A 22,017-nucleotide genomic window follows, 5' to 3' on the forward strand; every position below is an offset into this window, starting at 1 on the left:
GACCTGCACAGACACATTTGTGTGTTTGTTGCTGTCTTTGATATGTGTGTGTGTGTGTTCCAGCAGGAGTCTTTTCTGATGGCGTAAACAACATTCCTCCATTTCTTGTTTATAAGAACAATATGCCTCTTGACATGGCTGAGGGGGTGTGTGCGCCTGTCTGTGTTGAATTTTCTAACAAAGTGAGCCCCACCAGCTGAGAGTAGTCTTGTCTGTTCTGGTTGCCTCCACACCAAATATGTAGTAAACACACTGACCCGTTCAGACCAGAGAGGGAGAAACAGAGAAATTGATAGGTCTGTCTGCACTGAGATGTGTTTCTGCTGTTTCGTGAGATTTTTCATTTACGCCATATGGATGTTTATACACACACTAGAACCAGCAGAGCTGAGAGCAGTGTCAAAGCCCTATAAATCTGCCAGTGTCACATCTAGAGTCGGCCCAGTTCACTGTGTTATAGAAGAGAGGCGCCAGAGTGTACACACGTCCCATATGCACGTAAAAATTTACACACACAGGTCTCACATGCACGCAATAACACACACACAGGTCTCCCATGCATGCAATAACATACACACAGGTCTCGCATACATGCAATAACACACAGCTTCATTAGCGTTTCACACAGAATTTTAAACAGCGTAAAGCTATAGGTCCTAGCTGTAGTCCTTCCCAGTATGTGTGTACAACACACATACTGTACGCGTGGCGCGCGCGCACACACACACACACAATCATATGTTAGTGTTTTAAGTAGACTGGTAGGACATGTGCGTACACACGTGGTAGTGTTTAAAGCTGGTCCTCTCAGGTAGAGAAGTCATAGCTGAGGAATGTAGGTTAGACAGAGGAGAGGACAAGGCCGGCATTCGTGCTTTTGCGTGCGTGTTCTTGCATGTGTACATATGTGTTTGTGTGTGATGAGTTACCTCCATTAGCACAATGTAAACTGTGTGATCAGTCTGCGTGAAGGCCTGTCCTGTCTCAGTGCCACTGGGACTTGCTGATAATGGGGCACCCTCTTCACCCCACCTCTTTGATAATGACTCCCAGAAAACAAAGACACAGAATTGCTGAGGAGTCTGAGGCCTGTCTCCTTGCTGTGTTTGGACTAAAATTCTCTGACAAATATTGTCTCTTTCTCTCCCTCTAGATAACGGCTTTATTCCAGACTGTCTGTTGGAGGAGGTGATGAAGGCACTAGACCTCGTCTCAGAACCTGAATACTAGTAAGCGTGTGTGCTCTTGTCCAGCCGCCTCAGCTAATGTTTCACTGCTGCTGGGTAAAGGGCAGAGAAAACACCGACAGAACCAGAGAGCGAGAACACTAAACGTCCAGAGGAAGCCAGAAAGAGGGCAGGGGATGATGGCGGGGGGTGGGGGCATTAAACTGCTAGCAGGAAGACTGAGAGGAAATGCTTTAATGTGCTGCTTCAAACAAGGTTTGGGTTAGCCCCGCCTTAAGGTCAGGCTACATCAGTCATCAGCTGACCTGACCACACCAACCTGGACAGCTTTCACACTGTGGGGACAAGACTGACCAGTTCAAGTTACAATGGCAGAAAAGTTAGCTGAATATAACCATATTTCTTAGAAAAGACAAGCCGCACACTCTGCGCCTCCGATGCAATACATTTAACAAACGTTTCGACAGCTATGTTGCCTTCAGGGTTTCATCTATAACCATGTTTCTAACTAGCTGGATAAGTGTGTGTTTAAAAATGTGCGACTGATGAGGATATGTGTCACAAGTTCACCACATAAACAAACACTAAACATCAGGATGTAATTGAGGGTTTAGAGTGGGGAATAGTTCGATTCAAAGGGCTTTATTGGCATGGGAAACATGTTTACATTGCCAAAGCAAGTGGAATAGATAATAAACAAAAGTGAAATTAACATTGGCAGTAGCCTATGGCCTTACTGATGACCTCAGTGACTTTCAACGTGGCACCATCATAGGATGCCACCTTTCCAACAAGTCAGTTTGTCAAATTTCTACCCTGCTGCAGCTGCTCCAGTCAACTGTAAGGGCTGTTATTGTGAAGTAGAAATGACTAGGAGCAACAACAGCTCAGCCGCAAAGTGGTAGGCCACACAAGCTCACAGAACGGGGCCGCCGAGTGCTGAAGCGCATAGTGCGTAAAAATCATCTGTCCTCGGTTGCAACACTCACTACAGAGTTCCAAACTGCCTCTGGAAGCAACGTCGGCACAAGAACTGTAGGTTTCCATGGCCGAGCAGCCGCATACAAGCCTAAGATCACCATGCCCAATGCCAAGCATCGGCTGGAGTGGTGTAAAGCTCGCTGCCATTGGACTCTGGAGCAGTGGAAATGCGTTTTCTGGAGTGATGAATCACGCTTCACCATCTGCCAGTCCGACAGACGAATCTAGGTTTGGCGGATGCTAAGAGAACGCTACCTGCTCCAATGCATAGCGCCAACTGTAGTTTGGTGGAGGAATAATGGTCTGGGGTTGTCTTTCATGGTTCGAGCTTGGCCCCTTAGTTCCAGTGAACGGAAATCTTAATGCTACAGCATACAATGACATTCTAGATGATTCTGTGCTTCCATCTTTGTGGCAACAGTTTGGGAAGGCCCTTTCCTGTTTCAGCATAAAAGTGCCCCCATGCACAAAGACAGGTCGATACAGATGGTTTGTCGAGATCGGTGTGGAAGAACTTGACTGGCCTGCACAGAGCCCTGACCTCAACCACATTGAACACCTTTGGGATGAAGTGGAACTCCGACTGCGAGCCAGGTCTAATCGCCCAACATCAGTGCCCAACCTCACTAATGTTCTTGTGGCTGAATGGAAGCAAGTCCCTGCAGCAATGTTCCAACATCTAGTGGAAAGCCTTCCCCAGAAGAGTGGAGGCTGTTATAGCAGCAAAGGGGGGACCAACTCCATATTAATGCCCATGATTTTGGAATGAGATGTTTGATGAGCAGGTGCCCACATACTTTTGGTCATGTAGTTTTGTATTTACAATGGTGTTTGTGCTTCATTGGTTGCCCTTTTAGTGTGGCATCCGGTCACAAATATTGCTGCTGTGACGGCACACTGGTATTTCACCTAATAGATATGGGAGTTACCAAAAAAAATTTGTGGGCCTGTGTATTCTGAGGGGAATATGCCTCTCTAATATGGTCATACATTTTGCAGGAGAACAGAACCGTTATTTTAAAAGCATGAGAACCGGTTAATCTAGTCCCACAACAAAACGTCCATGCAAAGCCCTCCAGTATCTGCCTGGAAGCTGAAAATATTTGCCTGTGCTTGTTAAGGTTACCTGCCCCTCCCCCTCTGTAACCTACTGATGTTACATTATGGCTTGATTCGGAAGATGGGGAGTTTTTTTTATTAGCTAGAGAAGAAGGGATTAACTTGTTCAATGCTGGTTACGGATACTATAGACCTAGTTATCCCGTTTCACGTTGGATTTATTAACAACAAAAAAATTGTAAGACGTGTTTTTAAATTCTGGTGCTGCTCTGCACACACAAGCTTGTTAGCTAAATTAGCTAGCACAAGCTTGCTAGCAAGCTGACAGGACATTCGAAGTTCCTCTGTAGAAGCCGCTCCTCCTAGGTATAATTCTGTGAACCTAATTCATATAATGCAGGTCATAACAAACTGCCCAGCGCTTCACGCCTCATCCTCAACCCCAGGGATGCAAACCGCTGAAACATGCAAAAAATCCATGCTAGGGGGAAATGCAGGTTTTCACTAATTAAATAAACTAAGAATATAATCTACATGATCAGTCTCTGTGTGTAAAATAAAAAGTGGTTAATGTGAACCAAAAAAATGTAAAGAAAGCAATCCAATGTTATTTGTTGCCTAGACTTTACTGCAAATGACACTCAAGTCTTGAGAAACAAACAATACACTAATATTGCAGTTAGCCATGACGGCCTTTATAATAGAACGCTTGTGACCACACACAAATGTTGCACTTGGGAAAAAAACATCTTATTTTTGGGCTACACTGCACATTATTACATTGTACGCTTTCTGCCTGTGGACATCTGTTCTACAATGTGCCAGCAAAAGTGAGAAAGAGGGAAAGTGTGTGGTGTTCCTTTCACCTCTCTAGCGGCATCCAGCTTAAGCCAGGCCCAGCTACACTTGATCCCTGAATCCACTTGTTGAACCAGCAATGCCAAATTTTCACCTAATTCTCTCATTCTGAAAATTAACCACATACTGTAACATTAGTTAACAGAAAGTGGTTAGTTTGTAAGCTAGTTAACATTTCACACAGATTGCCAGGGTCCAGTAAGCACCTAACGCGCAGCCTAGTGGTTAGAGCGTTGGACTAGTAACCGGAAGGTTGCAAGATCGAATCCCTAAGCTGACAAGGTAAAAATCTGTCGTTCTGCCCCTGAACAAGGCAGTTAACCCACTGTTCCTAGGCCCTCATTGAAAATAAGAATTTGTTCTTAACTGACTTGCCTGGTTAAATAAAGGTGAATTTGTTTTTAAAACTTGAACGGCAAGAAGTCGTATACCAGTTAATACTATAGCGAATTGGTTAGGTTACTAATGTTGGCTCATCTGATGTTGTAACATTAGCTAGCTATTGTTAGCTGTCTGTCTTTATTAGCAGGCTAATTTTCACACTATAAACTCAATAATTTGATCAGATTTGGCTAATGTTGCGCAACATTTCTCTGGCTAGCTACAAAGAATTCAATCCAGCTAACAAGATACTTAACAATGCTAATACTATTTCCACCACACTTTCTCCCTCACCACAAACTTTACAAATGCCAGTAGTTTTTTGGTTACAGCTCATGAAGTACGGTTCATCACCTTCTCACCCCCTTCTCCGTGGTCAGGCTTCTCACCTAACGTTACCTCTTCGTTATCGTTCAGGGGACGTCTGCTGTAACTGGCAAGCTGCCTTTCCTGAGCGCGCGCTGATGCTGTAACTAGTAAGTTGGTTGTCTCTTCTTTCTTCAGTCCTGTGTTGCGCTGCATTCTATGGGGGGTGATTCATGCCAGAATTAAGCCTGTGAAGCTACTGATACCTCTCACCAAGTCACCTAACATCTTCCTAGCGCCATAAAATAACGCCATGAATTAACATGGACTGTCAATGGAGACAAGTTTGTTTCTAAGGCGTCAAACTGCCGATGCGTTTATGTCACACATACACGTTATATAGATGTAGTGTTCATGTCACATAACGGGTCAGTTTGCGTGTAAGTTTATTATGAACGATGTTACCATGAACATCTACACTTGTTCGTTTAAGTGTCTGTTTAGTTCATCAATTTCATATGTCGATTTAGCTAAAATAGGCCTATTACCTCAATGCAAAACAATGATCAAGCTAGTTGATATTGCAGCCACTGTTACTGTGTAGATATGCCTATTTCTCGCATCAATACAAACGAGGGCATCTTGGTAGCCTAGTGGTTAGAGCGTTGGGTCAGTAACCGAAAGGTTGCAAGATCGAATCCCAAAGCTGACAAACTTTATTATTTTATTTTCTTTGCCTGAGCAAGGCAGTTAACCCACTGTTCCCTGGGCGACGAATACGTGGATTTCAATTAAGGCAGCGCCGCTCTGATTCAGAGGGGTTAGGTTAAATGCGGAAGACGCATTGTTGTACAACTGACTAGGAACCCCCTTTCCGTTTCTTTATTGGAGGTAGCCTAGGTCTCTAGTGGTGCATTCAAAACAACTCGGAAGTCGGCAATCTTTGACTTCCGACTTCAGTGTTTTCAAGACAACTGTGAACTCTGGGGGGGTGAAAAAACGAGCTCAGACTGGGATTTTTGTTTTGTTTTTAACAGTCATCCAACTCGGAATCTCTGGCGTCTTTCTCTGACCAGAAAATCAATGATGTCATGATTTGAACTCATTTTCCCTCCCACTTCCCAGTTTAAGGTATTAACAGACACAATCACTGTCACCATGCAATCCTTCATCTATACGTTTATGTGGGGTGATCTTATGGTTAAAAGCAGGGTTTGAATTGATGGGATATATGAGGATATTGGCCTTGTTATCGAGACATGCAAAAAGCATATTTTACCACTTGTTTTACCTCTGGCCTGCTCGCCTCCCTACCTCTGAGGAAGCACAGTTCCCGCTCAGCCCAGTCAAAACTGTTCGCTGCTCTGGCACCCCAATGGTGAAACAAGCTCCCTCACGACGCCAGGACAGCGGAGTCAATCACCACCTTCCGGAGACACCTGAAACCCCACCTCTTTAAGGAATACCTGGGATAGGATAAAGTAATCGTTCTAACCCCCCCCCCCAAAAGATTTAGATGCACTATTGTAAAGTGGTTGTTCCACTGGATATCATAAGGTGAATGCACCAATTTGTAAGTCGCTCTGGATAAGAGCGTCTGCTAAATGACTTAAATGTAAATGTTTGCTTAGCCATAGGAAAAGCGACGGTCCAGATTTTATAAAGTGATCTAGGCTGTAACAATGATCAACTCCACTTCACTTCTACAATTATTTCCGCAGTCTACTAGCCTATCGAAGGTCTTGCGCAGCCTAAAGATCACAGGAAAATGTGGTTGGTTTATTAAATTCTTCATAATGTAGAGCTATGCAATATACCAAAAAGGTACAATCGGTATGGGTCTATGCATCGACCAAACACCTTAATAGATAAAAACATTATTCAGGAGATTCCCAGCCTGTTTTGATCACAGATCATGATGAAGCCTGAACATTTAAGCTGTTTGTCATTGATTTAGCACACAATTGCTTACATATTTGATACACGTGAAGACCTATATTTAATCTGGATTTGACAAACAAAAGCCTGACTAGATCCCGACTTTCCCCCACGTCATATTTATTACCAATTAGGCTAAATGTATTCCTATTAATTTGCATAGGCTAACCATTGCGATAAATGTTATTTACCATGTTCTGCTTTTTATGAATAAACAGGCATCAGAGTAAACGTATCACTTCAATGCCCCCCCCCCCCACATTGTTACTTTTTATTTATTTTTTATTTCACCTTTATTTAACCAGGTAGGCTAGTTGAGAACAAGTTCTCATTTACAAATGCGACCTGGCCAAGATAAAGAAAAGCAGTGCGACACAAACAACAGAGTTACACATGGAGTAAACAAACATAGTCAAGAATACAATAGAAAAGGTCTATATACAGTGTGTGCAAATAAGGTAGGATAAGGGAGGTAAGGCAATAAATAGGCCATAGTGGCGAAATAATTACAATATAGCAATTAAACACGAGTGATAGATGTGCAGAAGATGAATGTGCAAGTAGAGATACTGGGGTGCAAATGAGCAAAATAAATCAAATAAATAACAGTATAGGGATGAGGTAGTTGGATGGGCTATTTACAGATGGGCTATGTGCAGTGATCTGTGAACTGCTCTGACAGCTGGTGCTTAAAGCTAGTGAGGGAGATATGCGTCTCCAGCTTCAGTGATTTTATTTTTTGGGGGGGATTTTGTTCCAGTCATTGGCAGCAGAGAACTGGAAGGAAAGGCAGCCAAAGGGGGAACTGGCTTTGGGGGTGACCAGTGAAATATACCTGCTGGAGCACGTGCCACGGGCGGGTCCTGCTATGGTGACCAGTGAGCTGAGATAAGGTGTGGCTTTACCTAGCAAAGACTTGTAGATGACCTAGATCCAGTGGGTTTGGCGACGAATATGACGTGAGGGCCAGCCAACGAGAGCATACAGGTCGCAGTGGTTGGTAGTATATGGGGCTTTGGTGACAAAACGGATGGCACTGTGATAGACTACATCCTATTTGCTGAGTAGAGTGTTGAAGGTTATTTTTTAAATGACATCGCCAAAGTCAAGGATCGGTAGGATAGTCAGTTTTACGAGGGTATGTTTGGCAGCATGAGTGAAGGATGCTTTGTTGCGAAATAGGAAGCTGATTATAGATTTAATTTTGGCTTGAAGATGCTTAATGTGAGTCTGGAAGGAGAGTTGACAGTCTAACCAGACATCTAGGTATTCTAAGTCAGAACTGTCCAGTGAAGTGATGCTGGACGGGCGGGCAGGTGCTGGCAGCGATCGGTTGAAGAGCATGCATTTAGTTTTACTTGCATTTAAGAGCAGTTGGAGGCCACGGAAGGAGAGTTGTATGGCATTGAAGCTCATCTGGAGGTTAGTTAAGCGTCCAAAGAAGGGCCAGAAGTATACAGAATGGTGTCGTCTGCGTAGAGGTGGATCAGAGAATCACCAGCAGCAAGAGCGACATCATTGATGTATACAGAGAAGAGAGTCGGCCCGAGAATTGACCCCTGTGTCACCCCCATAGAGACCCGAGGTCCGGACAACAGGCCCTCCGATTTGATACACTGAACTCTGTCTGAGAAGTAGTTGGTGAACCAGGCGAGGCAGTCATTTGATAAACCAAGGCTGTTGAGTTTGCCAATAAGAATGTGGTGATTGACAGAGTTGAAAACCTTGGCCAGGTCGACGAATACAGCTGCACAGTATTGTTTCTTATCGATGACGGTTATGATATAGTTTAGGACCTTGAGCGTGGCTAAGTGCACCCATGACCAGCTCGGAAACCAGATTACATAGCGGAGAAGGTACGGTGGGATTCGAAATGGTCGGTGGTCTGTTTAACTTGGCTGTCGAAGACCTTAGAAAGGCAGGGTTGGATAGATATAGGTCTGTAGCAGTTTGGGTCTAGTGTCTCCCCCTTTGAAGAGGGGGATGACCATGGCAGCTTTCCAATCTTTGGGAATCTCAGACGATACGAAAGAGGTTGAACAGGCTAGTAATAGTGGTTGCAACAATTTTGGCAGATAATTTTAGAAAGCGAGTGTCCAGATTGCCTAGCCCGGCTGATTTGTAGGGGTCCAGATTTTGAAGCTCGTTCAGAACATCAGCTATCTGGATTTGGGTGAATGAGAAATGGGGGAGACTTGGGCAAGTTGCTGTGGGGGGTGCAGGGCTGTTGACCGGGGTAGGGGTAGCCAGGTGGAAAGCATGGCCAGCTGTAGAAAAATGCTTATTGAACTTCTCAATTATTGTGGATTTATCAGTGGTGACAGTGTTTCCTAGCCTCAGTGCAGTGGGCAGCTGGGAGGCGTTGCTCTTATTCTCCATGGACTTCAGTGTCCCAGAACTTTTTGGAGTTTGTGCTACAGGATGCACATTTCTGTTAGGCAGTTTGAAAAAGCTAGCCTTTGCTTTCCTGTGTATATTGGTTCCTAACTTCCCTGAAAAGTTGCATATCGCGGGGCTATTCGATGCTAATGCTGGTCAAGGGCAGTCAGGTCTGGACAGAACCAAGGGCTATATCTGTTCCTGGTTCAAACAGTTTTGAATGGGGCATGCTTATTTAAGATTGTGAGGAAAGCACCTTTAAAGAATAACCAGGCATCCTCTACTGACGGGATGAGGTCAATATCCTGTCTCCTAGAGATGAACGTACTTTGGTGCGAAAAGTGCAAATCAATCCCAGAACAACAGCAAAGGACCTTGTGAAGATGCTGGAGGAAACCGGTACAAAAGTATCTATATACACAGTAAAACGAGTCCTATATTTACATAACCTGAAAGGCTGCTCAGCAAGGAAGAAGCCACTGCTCCAAAACCGCCATAAAAAAGCCAGACTACGGTTTGCAACGGCACATGGGGACAAAGATCGTACCTTTTGGAGAAATGTCCTCTGGTCTGATTAAACAAAAATGGAACTGTTTGGCCATAATGACCATCGTTGTGTTTGGAGGAAAAAGGGAGATGCTTGCAAGCCGAAGAACACCATCCCTACCATGAAGATGGGGGTGGCAGCCTCATGTTGTGGGGGTGCTTTGCTGCAGGAGAGACTGGTGCACTTCACAAAATAGATGGCATCATGAGTAAAGAAAATGATGTGGATATATTGAAGCAACATCTCAAGACATCAGTCAGGAAGTTAAAGCTTGGTCACAAATGGGTCTTCCAAATGGACAATGACCCCAAGCATACTTCCAAAGTTGTGGCAAAATGGCTTCAGGACAACAAAGTCAAGGTATTGGAGTGGCCGTCACAAAGCCCTGACCTCAGTCCTATAGAATATTTGTGGGCAGAACTGAAAAAGCGTTTGCGACGAAAGAGACCTACAAACCTGACTCAGTTACACCAGCTCTGTCAGGAGGAATGGGCCAAAATTCACCCAATTTATTGTGGGAAGCTTGTGGAAGGCTACCCAAAACGTTTGATCCAAGTTAAACAATTTAAAGGCAATGCTACCAAATACTAATTGAGTCTATGTAAACTTCTGACCCACTGGGAATGTGATGAAAGTAATAAAAGCTGAAATCAATTCATCTCTCTATTATTCTGACATTTCACATTCTTAAAATAAGGTGGTGATCCTAACTGACCTAAGACAGGACATTTTTACTTGGATTAAATGTCAGGAATTGTGAAACTGAGTTTAAATGTTTTTGGGTAAGGTGTATGTTAACTTCCGACTTCAACTGTATATACATACATTAAATGCGAATACCTGGGAGGCAAAATAAAACATAAAAAATATGACCATTCATATGTGTGTCACATACACATGGCATATGCATGAGTACCACCTTGACATCTCTGATCTGCTTGCCTCAATAAATTAATACTAAAACATTGGTAGCCAGGATTAGCTATATCAAATCAAACTTGGTCATGTGCGCCGAATACAACAAGTGTAGACCTTACCGTGAAATGCTTACTTACAAGACCATAACCAACAGTGCAGTTCAAGAAGAGTTTAAGAAAATATTTACCAAATAATAAAAAGTAAAACAATAACGAGGCTGTATACAGGGGGTACCGGTACCAAGTCAGTGTGCGGGGGTACAGGTTAGTTGAGGTAATTTGTACATGTTGGTAGTGGTGAAGTGACTGCATAGATAAACAGTGAGTAGCAGCAGTGTACAAAACAAATGGAGGGGGGGGTCAATGTAGTACCAGTAGCAGCGTATTTAGTCTCCTAATAATTGCATAACGATGCAAGTTAGACACGTCATCTTTTATTAGCATTTTTTTAATTTAAGCTTTTATTTAACAGGGCAAGTCATTTGAGAACAAATAATAATTTACAATAACGACCTACCCCGGCCAAACCCTAACCCGGACGACGCTGGGACAATTGTGCGTTGCTTTGCCTTCTCACATTTTATGCACCCAGCTAAGGCCTTGGATGGATCATGTTACACTGAGATGGGCACAGGTGTATATGTACAGTCATTTTCAGTGTGGTGGCAAATGAGTTGAACAGAAGAAGAGGATGTGGTTGCTTGTGGAGGGAGATCAGTGTGGGTGGTGGGTAGAACAGCTGCAGTGATGCTGAATGAAGTAGCCTACTATCCCCATTTACAATTTGTATTCATCAATTAAATAAATGATACTACAGCACATTCAATTACATTATTATTGTAGGCTATAGACTACTCCTGTATCTACCTTGTACAATAACGTAATCACTGAATGAAATGGCGTACCCGTCCACATTTACAATTTAATTGATCAATTAGATGACTAATACTAGCACATAGTTACATTGTTGTAGAATAGGCTACTACTGTAGCCACACTATATTAGGATACCGTTGTGATATTGTCAGGCATGAATTTAGGTCTTCCATTGAAGTTGCATGTTGTACCTAGTTTCCCTTCAGTGAAAAGTAGTTATTTCATTTACAATTTAATTAATCCATTAAATAAATAATACTAGCACATCAAATGACGTTATTGTACACTAGCCTGCTCCGCTATCGATACAGTAAATAATATTACCTACGTGCTTTCAACGATACGTTATCAACAAAAAATAATTTTCAAATAAACCACATTTGCCTTAACACAGTAGACCTAAATATTTCCTAACAATATCACAACTTAAATATAGCCTACTTACTTCTCAGTTGGATCAAGGACATCTTGGTATTTATTTTAATCATCTCTAATAAAGAAACTACCTGGGACACAGACACTTGAAAATTACTTCTGCCACTTGTAAAAAAATATATATTTTTAAATACAAACAATTATGTCTGTTGCCGCCTAGCTCTCAAATAGCGTGCCAGTCTCTCACTCTATGAACGGTCACTGCAATCCGGATTCCTTGGGACGTCCTTATCCTAAACTAACACTAAACTTAACCAATTTACATTTATAGTTGATAGGTGTGGACATTCCAAGGAGCCCGAATAGCACCTATGAACTCCTCTGAAAGCCGTGGACACAACTCTTATTGGTTGTTTGATGTGGAACTGGTAACAACAGTCTGTGATTTGGCTAACAACATTTAGATCTGTATACAGCGAGATAAGATAACATAACATGCCATGTGCTGTTGAGGGAAAGCAAGATCATCTATAGATTGGGCTTTTTTTCTAGGCCATTAGCGATAACAGGAAATACACAAGCCGTAGGCTACGCTATAGCTCAAGGAGGCTACGTCGGAATGTCTGCCTGCACAGGAAAAATTGTACGTTTCTAACATTTATGGTTGAGATTTAATTAATATAAACTATGCACATTATGACTTTCATTAACACTTAACGCAGGAGTCACACAAACGTTAGTAAGGCGTTGGTGTCATGTGGTACGGTTCCCTAGGCTTATCTTTGTCCCTTATCACCCCCCATACATAGCATTCTGTTATGTGAACGATGGGCTGAGCCTTGGATATAGCAGCCAGTATTGCTCCAAATGCGCATCACTCATTAGCTTACAGTAGTGATCCAATCCCCCCCCCCCCCCCATCGGATCTACCTATTTTAGATTCAAAACGTCAAATTTCGCTGAAAGGTGACTAGTTTGCATCCCTGCAACCCTCTCTCTCTCTCTCTCTCTCCCCACCCGCAAAATTTCAGTCGCATCTTGCGCTGTAGGCTACACTTTTCAGTCCATCACGCACGTAAACAACTAGCTTGCCTGCTCTATCCGCACTGATTGGTGAAGTAATTTAATTAGCGAAATGTAAAAAAAGGAACTGGATCAAGAGCCTTTGTCTAGTTTTTTTCGTTAGGTAAACTGTGAGTAGAATTTGAGTTAGTTGTATAACTTTGAGCTGGGATGTCTGTCCTGCGAAGAGTTTAGGTTAAATATTTGCACTGCGCTTGTTAGCATTCTCTATGGGATTTTTACATGTACTTGTTAGCATTGCTAACCTTTTGATTGCAGTGGGGTTTGAAAATGGCGCCCCTTGTGTTCAGTGCTGGTATTACTGAATATCCCAGGATGGCACAAGGTTGGTATGACAATCTGGATACCTCCCAAGCATACTGCCAGGGTCCAGGTCTGACAGAATCTGTGCAGAAGATCTTGGTGCTGCTGTAGCTCTCCTTGGTTGGGGACAAAAGCACCAGATCATCAGCAAATGATAGACATTTGACTTCAGATTCTAGTAGAGTGAGGCTGGGTGCTGCAGACTGTTATAGTGCCCTTGCCAATTCGTTCGATGTGTACAAAACATTTAGAACACCTGCCTAATATTGAGTTGCAATTTGTCGGGCCATGGACTCTACAAGGTGTCAAGCGTACCACAGGCCCATGTTGACTCCAATGCTTCTCACAGTTGTCAAGTTGGCTGGATGTCCTTTGGGTGGTGGACCATTCTTGATACACACAGGAAACTGTTGAGTATGAAAAATCCAGCAGCGCTTGACACAAACCAGTGCCCCTGGCATCTATTGCCATACCTCATTCAAAGGAACTTAAATATTTTCTCTTGCCCATGAACCCCCTGAATGGCACACATACACAATCCATGACTGAATTGTCTAGAGGCTTAAAAGTAATTTTTTTACCTTTCTCCTGACGTTTATCTATACTAATTGAAGTGGATATAATTTGTGACATCAATAAGGGATCATAGCTTTCACCTGGGTTCACTTGGTCAGTCTGACCTGGAAAGAGCATAATGGTTTGTACACTCAGTGTATGTTGGAGGGTGGGGCTCAAGCTGCATCCCTGTCGTACCTCACAGCCCTGAGGAAAGAAATCTGTCTTTTTTGCCAATTTTAACCGCACACTTGTTTGTGTACAGTCGTGGCCAGAAGTTTTGAGAATGACACACATATTAATTTTCACAGTCTGCTGCCTCAGTTTGTATGATGGCAATTTGCATATACTCCAGAATGTTATGAAGAGTGATCAGATGAATTGCAATTAATTGCAAAGTTCCTCTTTGCCATGCAAATGAACTGAATCCCCCAAAAACATTTCCACTGTATTTCAGCCCTGCCACAAAAGGACCAGCTGACATGTCAGTGATTCTCTCATTAACACAGGTGTGAGTGTTGATGAGGACAAGGCTGGAGATCACTCTGTCATGCTGATTGAGGTCGAATAACAGACTGGAAGCTTCAAAAGGAGGGTGGTGCTTGGAATCATTGTTCTTCCTCTGTCAACCATGGTTACCTGCAAGGAAACACGTGCCGTCATCATTGCTTTGCACAAAAAGGGCTTCACAGGCAAGGATATTGCTTCCAGTAAGATTACACCTAAATCAACCATTTATTGGATCATCAAGAACTTCAAGGAGAGCTGTTCAATTGTTGTGAAGAAGGCTTCAGGGCGCCCAAGAAAGTCCAAGCGCCAAGACCGTCTCCTAAAGTTGATTCAGCTGCGGGATCGGGGCACCACCAGTACAGAGCTTGCTCAGTAATGGCAGCAGGCAGGTGAGTGCGCATCTGCACGCACAGTGAGGCAAAGACTTTTGGAGGATGGCCTGGTGTCAAGAAGGGCAGCAAAGAAGCCACTTCTCTCCAGGAAAAACATCAGGGACAGACTGATATTCTGCAAAAGGTACAGGGATTGGACTGCTGAGGACTGGGGTAAAGTCATTTTCTCTGATGAATCCCCTTTCCGATTTTGGGGCATCTGGAAAAAAGCTTGTCCGAAGAAGACAAGATGAGCGCTACCATCAGTCCTGTGTCATGCCAACAGTAAAGCATCCTGAGACCATTCATGTGTGGGGTTGCTTTTCAGCCAAGGGAGTGGGCCCACTCACAATTCTGCCTAAGAACACCTCCATGAATAAAGAGTGGTACCAACACATCCTCCGAGAGCAACTTCTCCCAACCGTCCAGGAACAGTTTGGTGATGAACAATGCCTTTCACAGCATGATGGAGCACCTTGCCATAAGGCAATAAGTGGCTCGGGGAACAAAACCATCGATATTTTGGGTCCATGGCCAGGAAACACCCCAGACCTTAATCCCATTGAGAACTTGTTGTCAATCCTCAAGAGGCGGGTGGACAAACAACAACCCACAAATTCTGACAAACTCCAAGCATTGATTATGCAAGAATGGGCTGCCATCAGTCAGGATGTGGCCCAGAAGTTAATTGACAGCATGCAAGGGCGGATTGCAGAGGTCTTGAAAAAGAAGTGTCAACACTGCAAATATTGACTCTTTGCATCAACTTCATGTAATTGTCAATAAAAGCCTTTGACACTTATGAAATGCTTGTAATTATACTTCACTATTCCATAGTAACATCTGCCAAAAATATCTAAAGACACTGAAGCAGCAAACTTTGTGGAAATTAATATTTGTATCATTCACAACTTTTGGCCACGACTGTACATGGATTTTATGTTGTATTTTTTTTTAACACCGCTTTCTATCAATTTATAAAGCAGACCCTCATGACAAATTGAGTTGAAAGCTTTTTGGAAATCAACAAAGCATGATAATACTTTGCTTTTGTTTTGTTTGTTTGTTTGTCAATTAGGATGTGTAGGGTGAATATCTGGTCTGTCGTATGGTGACTTCGTAAAAAGCCAATTTAGATATTTGCTCAGGACGTTGTTTTCACTGAGGAAATGTAGGAGTCTGCTGTTAATGACAATGTGGAGGATTATTTCTGACTGCAACATCAGATGACACACAAATCCACACACACTGTCTTAACTGGGTTATCGGCCTCTGTGTCTGGGCATGTAACACTCTCTTATTTCTGCCTTAAAAGGGAAATGTTTCTCTGTTATCACTGTGGAAAAATAATAATATTACTGCTCTAACACAGGAATGTCTAGTGGTATATTTAGTATCGCCGCACTATTTCTGTACACACACACACACACACACACACACACACACACACACACACACACACACACACACACACACACACACACCAGAACTCATCAGACGAGGTTACCGTACATTTCTCCAGTGTTCGCTTTCTTACACCAAATCTTTTACACAGAACATGACACATTTATACCTCAGACAGCCCTTCTCGCTACCAGCACCCCCTCCTTCCTCAGCTCCACCCTTCCTCACCTCTTCTCCACCCCTTCGGCCTCTCCTCACTTGCACCCCTTGTCCTCACCTGCACCCCATCGCCCTCCCTCACCCCTTCCCTCCTCCTCACCTCCACCCTTGCCCTTCCTCTATCTCTCTCCCAATGTCCCTTCTCAGTACCCCCTTTCTCTCCCCCTTCTCTCCCTCCATCGGACACAAGTTTTATCATTGCTTTAAAACAGGGCCGATTTTTAGGTTTTCTGAAGAATTGGAGATATTGCTGTGCTTAGATTATAAGATCATGTTCAAATGTCTGACAAACGTAACTCTTTCCTCTCTTTCTCTCCCTCGCTCCCTCTCCAGTGTGAGTCTGATGAAGAGTAAGTTGGATCCAGAGGGCTTGGGGATCGTGCTGCTGGCTCCATTCCTCCTGGAGTTCTTCCCTGATCAGGTAACTGAAGAGGAGCTAAGATACTTCAAAGCTGCAGCAATATCCATAAAACAAACTGCGAAGACCGATAAACAAGAAATATCTTTGGTGTATGCATGTACGTACATGAGCGCTTCCGTTTTGTTAGTGGTTTGTGGCTGACGATGGATATGAATTTGTTGAATCAAATCTTTTACAGCAATACAATGGTGACCGAAATGTTTAAATATATATTTACACAAACCCCTGCTCAGACAGGGTCTCAGTGGCAGGGAACCATTTCTGAAGAGTGGGAGAGCGAGAGGCAAAGAGAAAGAGGTGGGGAAAGGGAGGTGGGCGAGCGAGGTGGGGACAAAGAGAGAGGAGCGGGAAGTGTGTTAAAGTGATCAGGGCTTCGGGGACTCACCAGAGGAATGGCCCTCGGCCACAAAGAAATTATACTGCCATTAGCCAACTGGAGACACACACACACACAGACTGAGGTTATGGTTTCACATAAACACACTCACACAGTCTATTAGCATTCTGGAACGTCCCAACAAAGTGTTTTGGCCTGTGTCGTTATTGACTGGTTTCTAATATAGGCTGTTCTGTGGGATTGGGGTTAGGGTTTCAGGCTAAAGTATGCTGAATTGTCTGGGTTAGAGAATGTTCTCTAGTCAAACTGTGGGTTCCGATATACACATCTTCCAGAGCAGAGTTATCGACACACACACACACACACACACCCCAGAGATGACCCCATGATTGTTAACTGGTTTATATATTGTGTTTACAGGATACTGGAATCCCAGACTCCTTCCCTGTCTACCACTACAATGGCCTGAAACAGTCCAACCACAACGAGAGGGTAAGATATACACACACACCTAGAACAGCCTGACACTGTCACACCACTATGAGAATGTAAGGTGTGTGCATACTGACTGACTGTGTGTTTCTCTTTGTCAGGTGGAGTATGCGCAGGGTACAGCCCTGGTCCTGGGCTTTGAGGACCCCATGGTGAGGACAGACGACACTCCAGTGAAGCGCTGCCTCCAGACCAAGTGGCCCTACATAGAACTGCTGTGGGATACTGAACGCTCCCCTTCACTTAACTAACTCACTGCTAGGGTGGTAGAGGACTGACTGATCTCTACAGCAAAGAAGGCCACAAAGACTGAGACACACAGTACATGTACACTGCTGCACACACACAGGAATTTGCTCACTGTCCTGGGCAGGAGAAAAACACACAGAACATATACGCCACTACACACACTTGACATAGACACTTGTTTACTGTTAATGCTGTTTTACATGACTGTAAAATAAGTCACAGGATGTTTTTGGTTTGTTGTAAAAAGTTGAAATACTTATTGTCACTCTATAGATTACTGTTTTATACTCTGGGATATATTCACCTAATAAGAACTACATATAAAGGAGACAGCTGACCTCGTTGGATGTAAACCTGTAACTGACTGACTGGAACTATGCTTCTGTACCACCCAGCTGTCTGACTGTTAAAGAGAAACAACCAAAGCTTTTCGCGAAACACACACACACACGCTCCTATTCTAACTACAGCTGAGTTAGTTTGACCTCTTAGTACTGAGGCAGGGTATCCCTGACCCAGATTAGGTTTACTGCATTATCTCCATTGAAATAGTCCAGGAGCAGCCTAAATCTGGGGCTGGGAAACTAGCCTCAAGGGTTTTCACAGGAGATTAGAGTAAAAGGGTAACGCACACACATACACGCTGGTGTTTACAGCATAAAGGGACCAATCACAGCAGCGATATGAGGAAATTCCTCCTGTTTAGTGGTTTGACCTGGGACTAGAATCTTTGGCTGGTTTTACACTTTGAGTGACTTCTCTTTTCATACCAACACAGGAAGTGATATGGTATTCATGTATTTATTGCCCCCCCCCCCCCCCAAAACTAATAAACCCTTTTTTCTTCACTTGTGTGTGGGCTTGTTCGATGTTGCAGGCGACTGGCAAATGACTAATCTACACATCACCTTGCATCATAGTCTCACCTAACCTTCTGTCTACTTGCATCATAAGTAACTACTCATTATTGTTTGTAGATCAGTCAGTCACAGTTTACCCACAATTCATCATTTATTTGAACGGAGTGCTCTCGAACATGGCCTGTATGTATGTGCTTGCATGTGTGTCAGTCTGTGTGGTGTATGTGTGTTATTGGAAAGGGGATATCTGTGTGTTTGTTGGATGAGACTGGGAGATAGAGGAGAGAAAAATAACAAATGGTTGAACTATTGAGCGCACACTGAAACTGATACAAATTAGAATGCTTTTACCTGGTGAGGGACCATCATAACACAGGCACACCAAAAAGAGGAGCACTACTCTTGTTCTAGTCCTCTCTCTGTGTGTGTACACGCACACACATGTATCCTCGCCAGGTGAAGTTTGTAAGAACTGATAACTTGTTGAATATCTGAAGTCTCTCTTTTCATTCTGTTCATCTTGGATTTACACGAAAGCAGTTGAGAAAGAACAGTCCACCTCTCTATCAACATTGTTCAAAAGGGTAATTTTAAGAGTGCTGTTCACGCGTGTGTGTACACTGGGTTAAACTGTCCTTCACCTCTGAATGCCTGCACACAGCAAGCAGAAACATGCTCACACAGCATATGTGCTCTATGAGAAGGGCGGGTACACAGGCACGGTACATTTTATGTTTGTGTCTGTCTGTTGTTGGTCACCATATGCATGTGTGAGACCATATGCTCGTCTGTAATGTAATGAGCCACTATGGTTCTATCTGTCTCTGGAGTTCAACACTGACATTAACTCAGGGGAAAAAAAATAAACATCCCTTTTTCAGGTCCCTGTATTTCAAAGATAATTTGCAAAAATCCAAATAACTTCACAGATCTTCATTGTAAAGGGTTTAAACACTGTTTCCCATGCTTGTTCAATTAACCATAATTAATGAACATGCACCTGTGGAACGGTCGTTAAGACACTAACAGCTTACAGACGGTAGGCAATTAAGGTCACAGTTATGAAAACGTAGGACACTAAAGAGGCCTTTCTACTGACTCTTAAAAACACCAAAAGAAAGATGCCCAGGGTCCCTGCTCATCTGCGTAAACGTGACTTAGGCATGCTGCCAGGAGGCATGAGGACTGCAGATGTGGCCAGGGCAATAAATTGCAATGTCCGTACTGTGAGACACCTAAGACAGAGCTACAGGGAGACAGGACGGACAGCTGATCGTCCTCGCAGTGGCAGACCACGTGTAAGAACACCTGCACAGGATCGGTACATCCGAACATCACACCTGCGGGACAGGTACAGGATGACAAGTGCCCGAGTTACACCAGGAACGCACAATCCCACCATCAGTGCTCAGACTGTCCGCAATAGGCTGAGAGAGGCTGGACTGAGGGCTTGTAGGCTTGTTGTAAGGCAGGTCCTCACCAGACATCACCAGCAACAACGTCGCCTATGGGTACAAACCCACCGTCGCTGGACCAGACAGGACTGGCAAAAAGTGCTCTTCACTGACGAGTCTTGGTTTTGTCTCACCAGGGGTGATGGTCGGATTCGTGTTTATCGTCAAAGGAATGAGAGTTATACAGAGGCCTGTACTCTGGAGCGGGATCGATTTGGAGGTGGAGGGTCTGTCATGGTCTTGGGCGGTGTGTCACAGCATCATCGGACTGAGCTTGTTGTCATTGCAGGCAATCTCAACGCTGTGCATTACAGGGAAGACATCCTCCTCCCTCATGTGGTACCCTTCCTGCAGGCTCATCCTGACATGACCCTCCAGCATGACAATGCCACCAGCCATACTGCTCGTTCTGTGCGTGATTTCCTGCAAGACAGGAATGTCAGTGTTCTGCCATGGTCAGCGAAGAGCCTGGATCTCAATCCCATTGAGCCCATCTGGGACCTGTTATTTCTGAGGGTGAGGGCTAGAGCCATTCCCCCCAGAAATGTCAGAGAACTTGCAGGTGCCTTGGTGGAAGAGTGGGGTAACATCTCACAGCAAGAACTGGCAAATCTGGTCAGTCAATGAGGAGGTGATGCACTGCAGTACTTAATGCAGCTGTTGGCCACACCAGATTACTGACTGTTACTTTTGATTTTGACCCCCCCTCCCCTCCCCCCCATTGTTCAGGGACACATTATTACATTTCTGTTAGTCACATGTCTGTGGAACTTGTTCAGTTTATGTCTCAGTTGTTGAATCTTGTTATGTTCATACAAATATTTACACATGTTAAGTTTGCTGAAAATAAACGTAGTTGACAGTGAGAGGACATTTCTTTTTTTTCTGAGTTTACATTAGAAGGGAGGGAGGGAAGGGGTAGATTGAGACGGAGAGAGAGGTACGGACAGCAAGAGGAGTGCAGAGAGACGTAAGGAAAGAGATTGAGAACAGCAGAGGGAAAGAGAGGGAGGGGTAAAGGAGGAAGAGGGCATGCGAGGGGGAGGGGTTAAGGAGAGTTGGGGAAACTTGTCTGAATTCTCCATCTGGTAGGTCAAGGTTGTTCACTGTGACTCCCTCTCATCACCATGCAGCCTCAGATTCTATAACACACACACTCAGACACACACAACATACACAACCCCACCTGGTTCATATCACTTGTCTGAAAATATGAAGAAGTGGTTTACAGTAACATCCTAACTCTACACACGCACACAGTAACATAGAAACACATACGTTTCAGCCTAAGTACTTCATTTTGGTCCATAGCTAAATAAATTGTTACTAAGGTCATTACAGATCACAGATGTTTGGACAATGTGGTCCACATAAGTCATGTTTCTCCAACACAAATGGACATAAAGCATCTCCTAAACATGTTCCTCATAACAGCTGAGAAAGAGCAGTACTCCCCAGCACACAGTCAGTTTTACAGCTCACTATGACTATATGAGACTTTCTGTCTTTTGATAACAAACATTCTAAAGTTCGGATTTAATTAAAACTCTCCGGATTCTGATTAGGAGCAGACTGAGTTAATGCAGGAACACACACACATGACACACACACACACACACACACTGGAGGAGTGATGTGGGCATAGTGGAATTTTCTGCTTTGATAAGATTACACTGTATATCTACAGGATGTAGGCTATGCAGGCAAGATGTCTAAAAAACGCACACCCACAAGTTGTGTCTGGATCAGAATAGGCTACGAGTTTATTTATAGCTTAACTTTTGGGAGAGGACTCGCGGGCGACAGGGGGATTGGTAACGCGTGCATTGAAAACCCATCTCACACACACACACACATAGGCCTATACACAAACACATTTAGACACACACATACAACGTGATAGGCCTAACCCGTCTTTAGTTTTAGTGTTCAGGCTGGCGTGTTTAACTTTAGATC

At 43.8% G+C, this 22,017-nt stretch overlaps 1 protein-coding gene across 2 annotated transcripts in view; it reads left to right on the forward strand.

Annotated features, from left to right (window-relative positions):
• Nucleotides 1–18,595, forward strand: part of LOC115176525 (ubiquitin carboxyl-terminal hydrolase MINDY-3) — a 50,916-nt gene extending 32,321 nt beyond the window's left edge. For both annotated transcript variants that reach the window (XM_029736555.1, XM_029736556.1), the window contains 4 exons: nucleotides 1,154–1,229; nucleotides 16,582–16,669; nucleotides 17,427–17,498; nucleotides 17,600–18,595. In XM_029736555.1, coding sequence (XP_029592415.1) covers nucleotides 1,154–1,229; nucleotides 16,582–16,669; nucleotides 17,427–17,498; nucleotides 17,600–17,749 — 386 coding nt within the window. In that variant the 3' untranslated portion in view covers nucleotides 17,750–18,595. The remainder of the gene's footprint in view (nucleotides 1–1,153; nucleotides 1,230–16,581; nucleotides 16,670–17,426; nucleotides 17,499–17,599) is intronic.
• The last annotated feature ends 3,422 nt before the right edge of the window (nucleotides 18,596–22,017 follow it).

This window comes from Salmo trutta, chromosome 37 (assembly GCF_901001165.1).
Source record: "Salmo trutta chromosome 37, fSalTru1.1, whole genome shotgun sequence".
NCBI lineage: Eukaryota > Metazoa > Chordata > Actinopteri > Salmoniformes > Salmonidae > Salmo > Salmo trutta.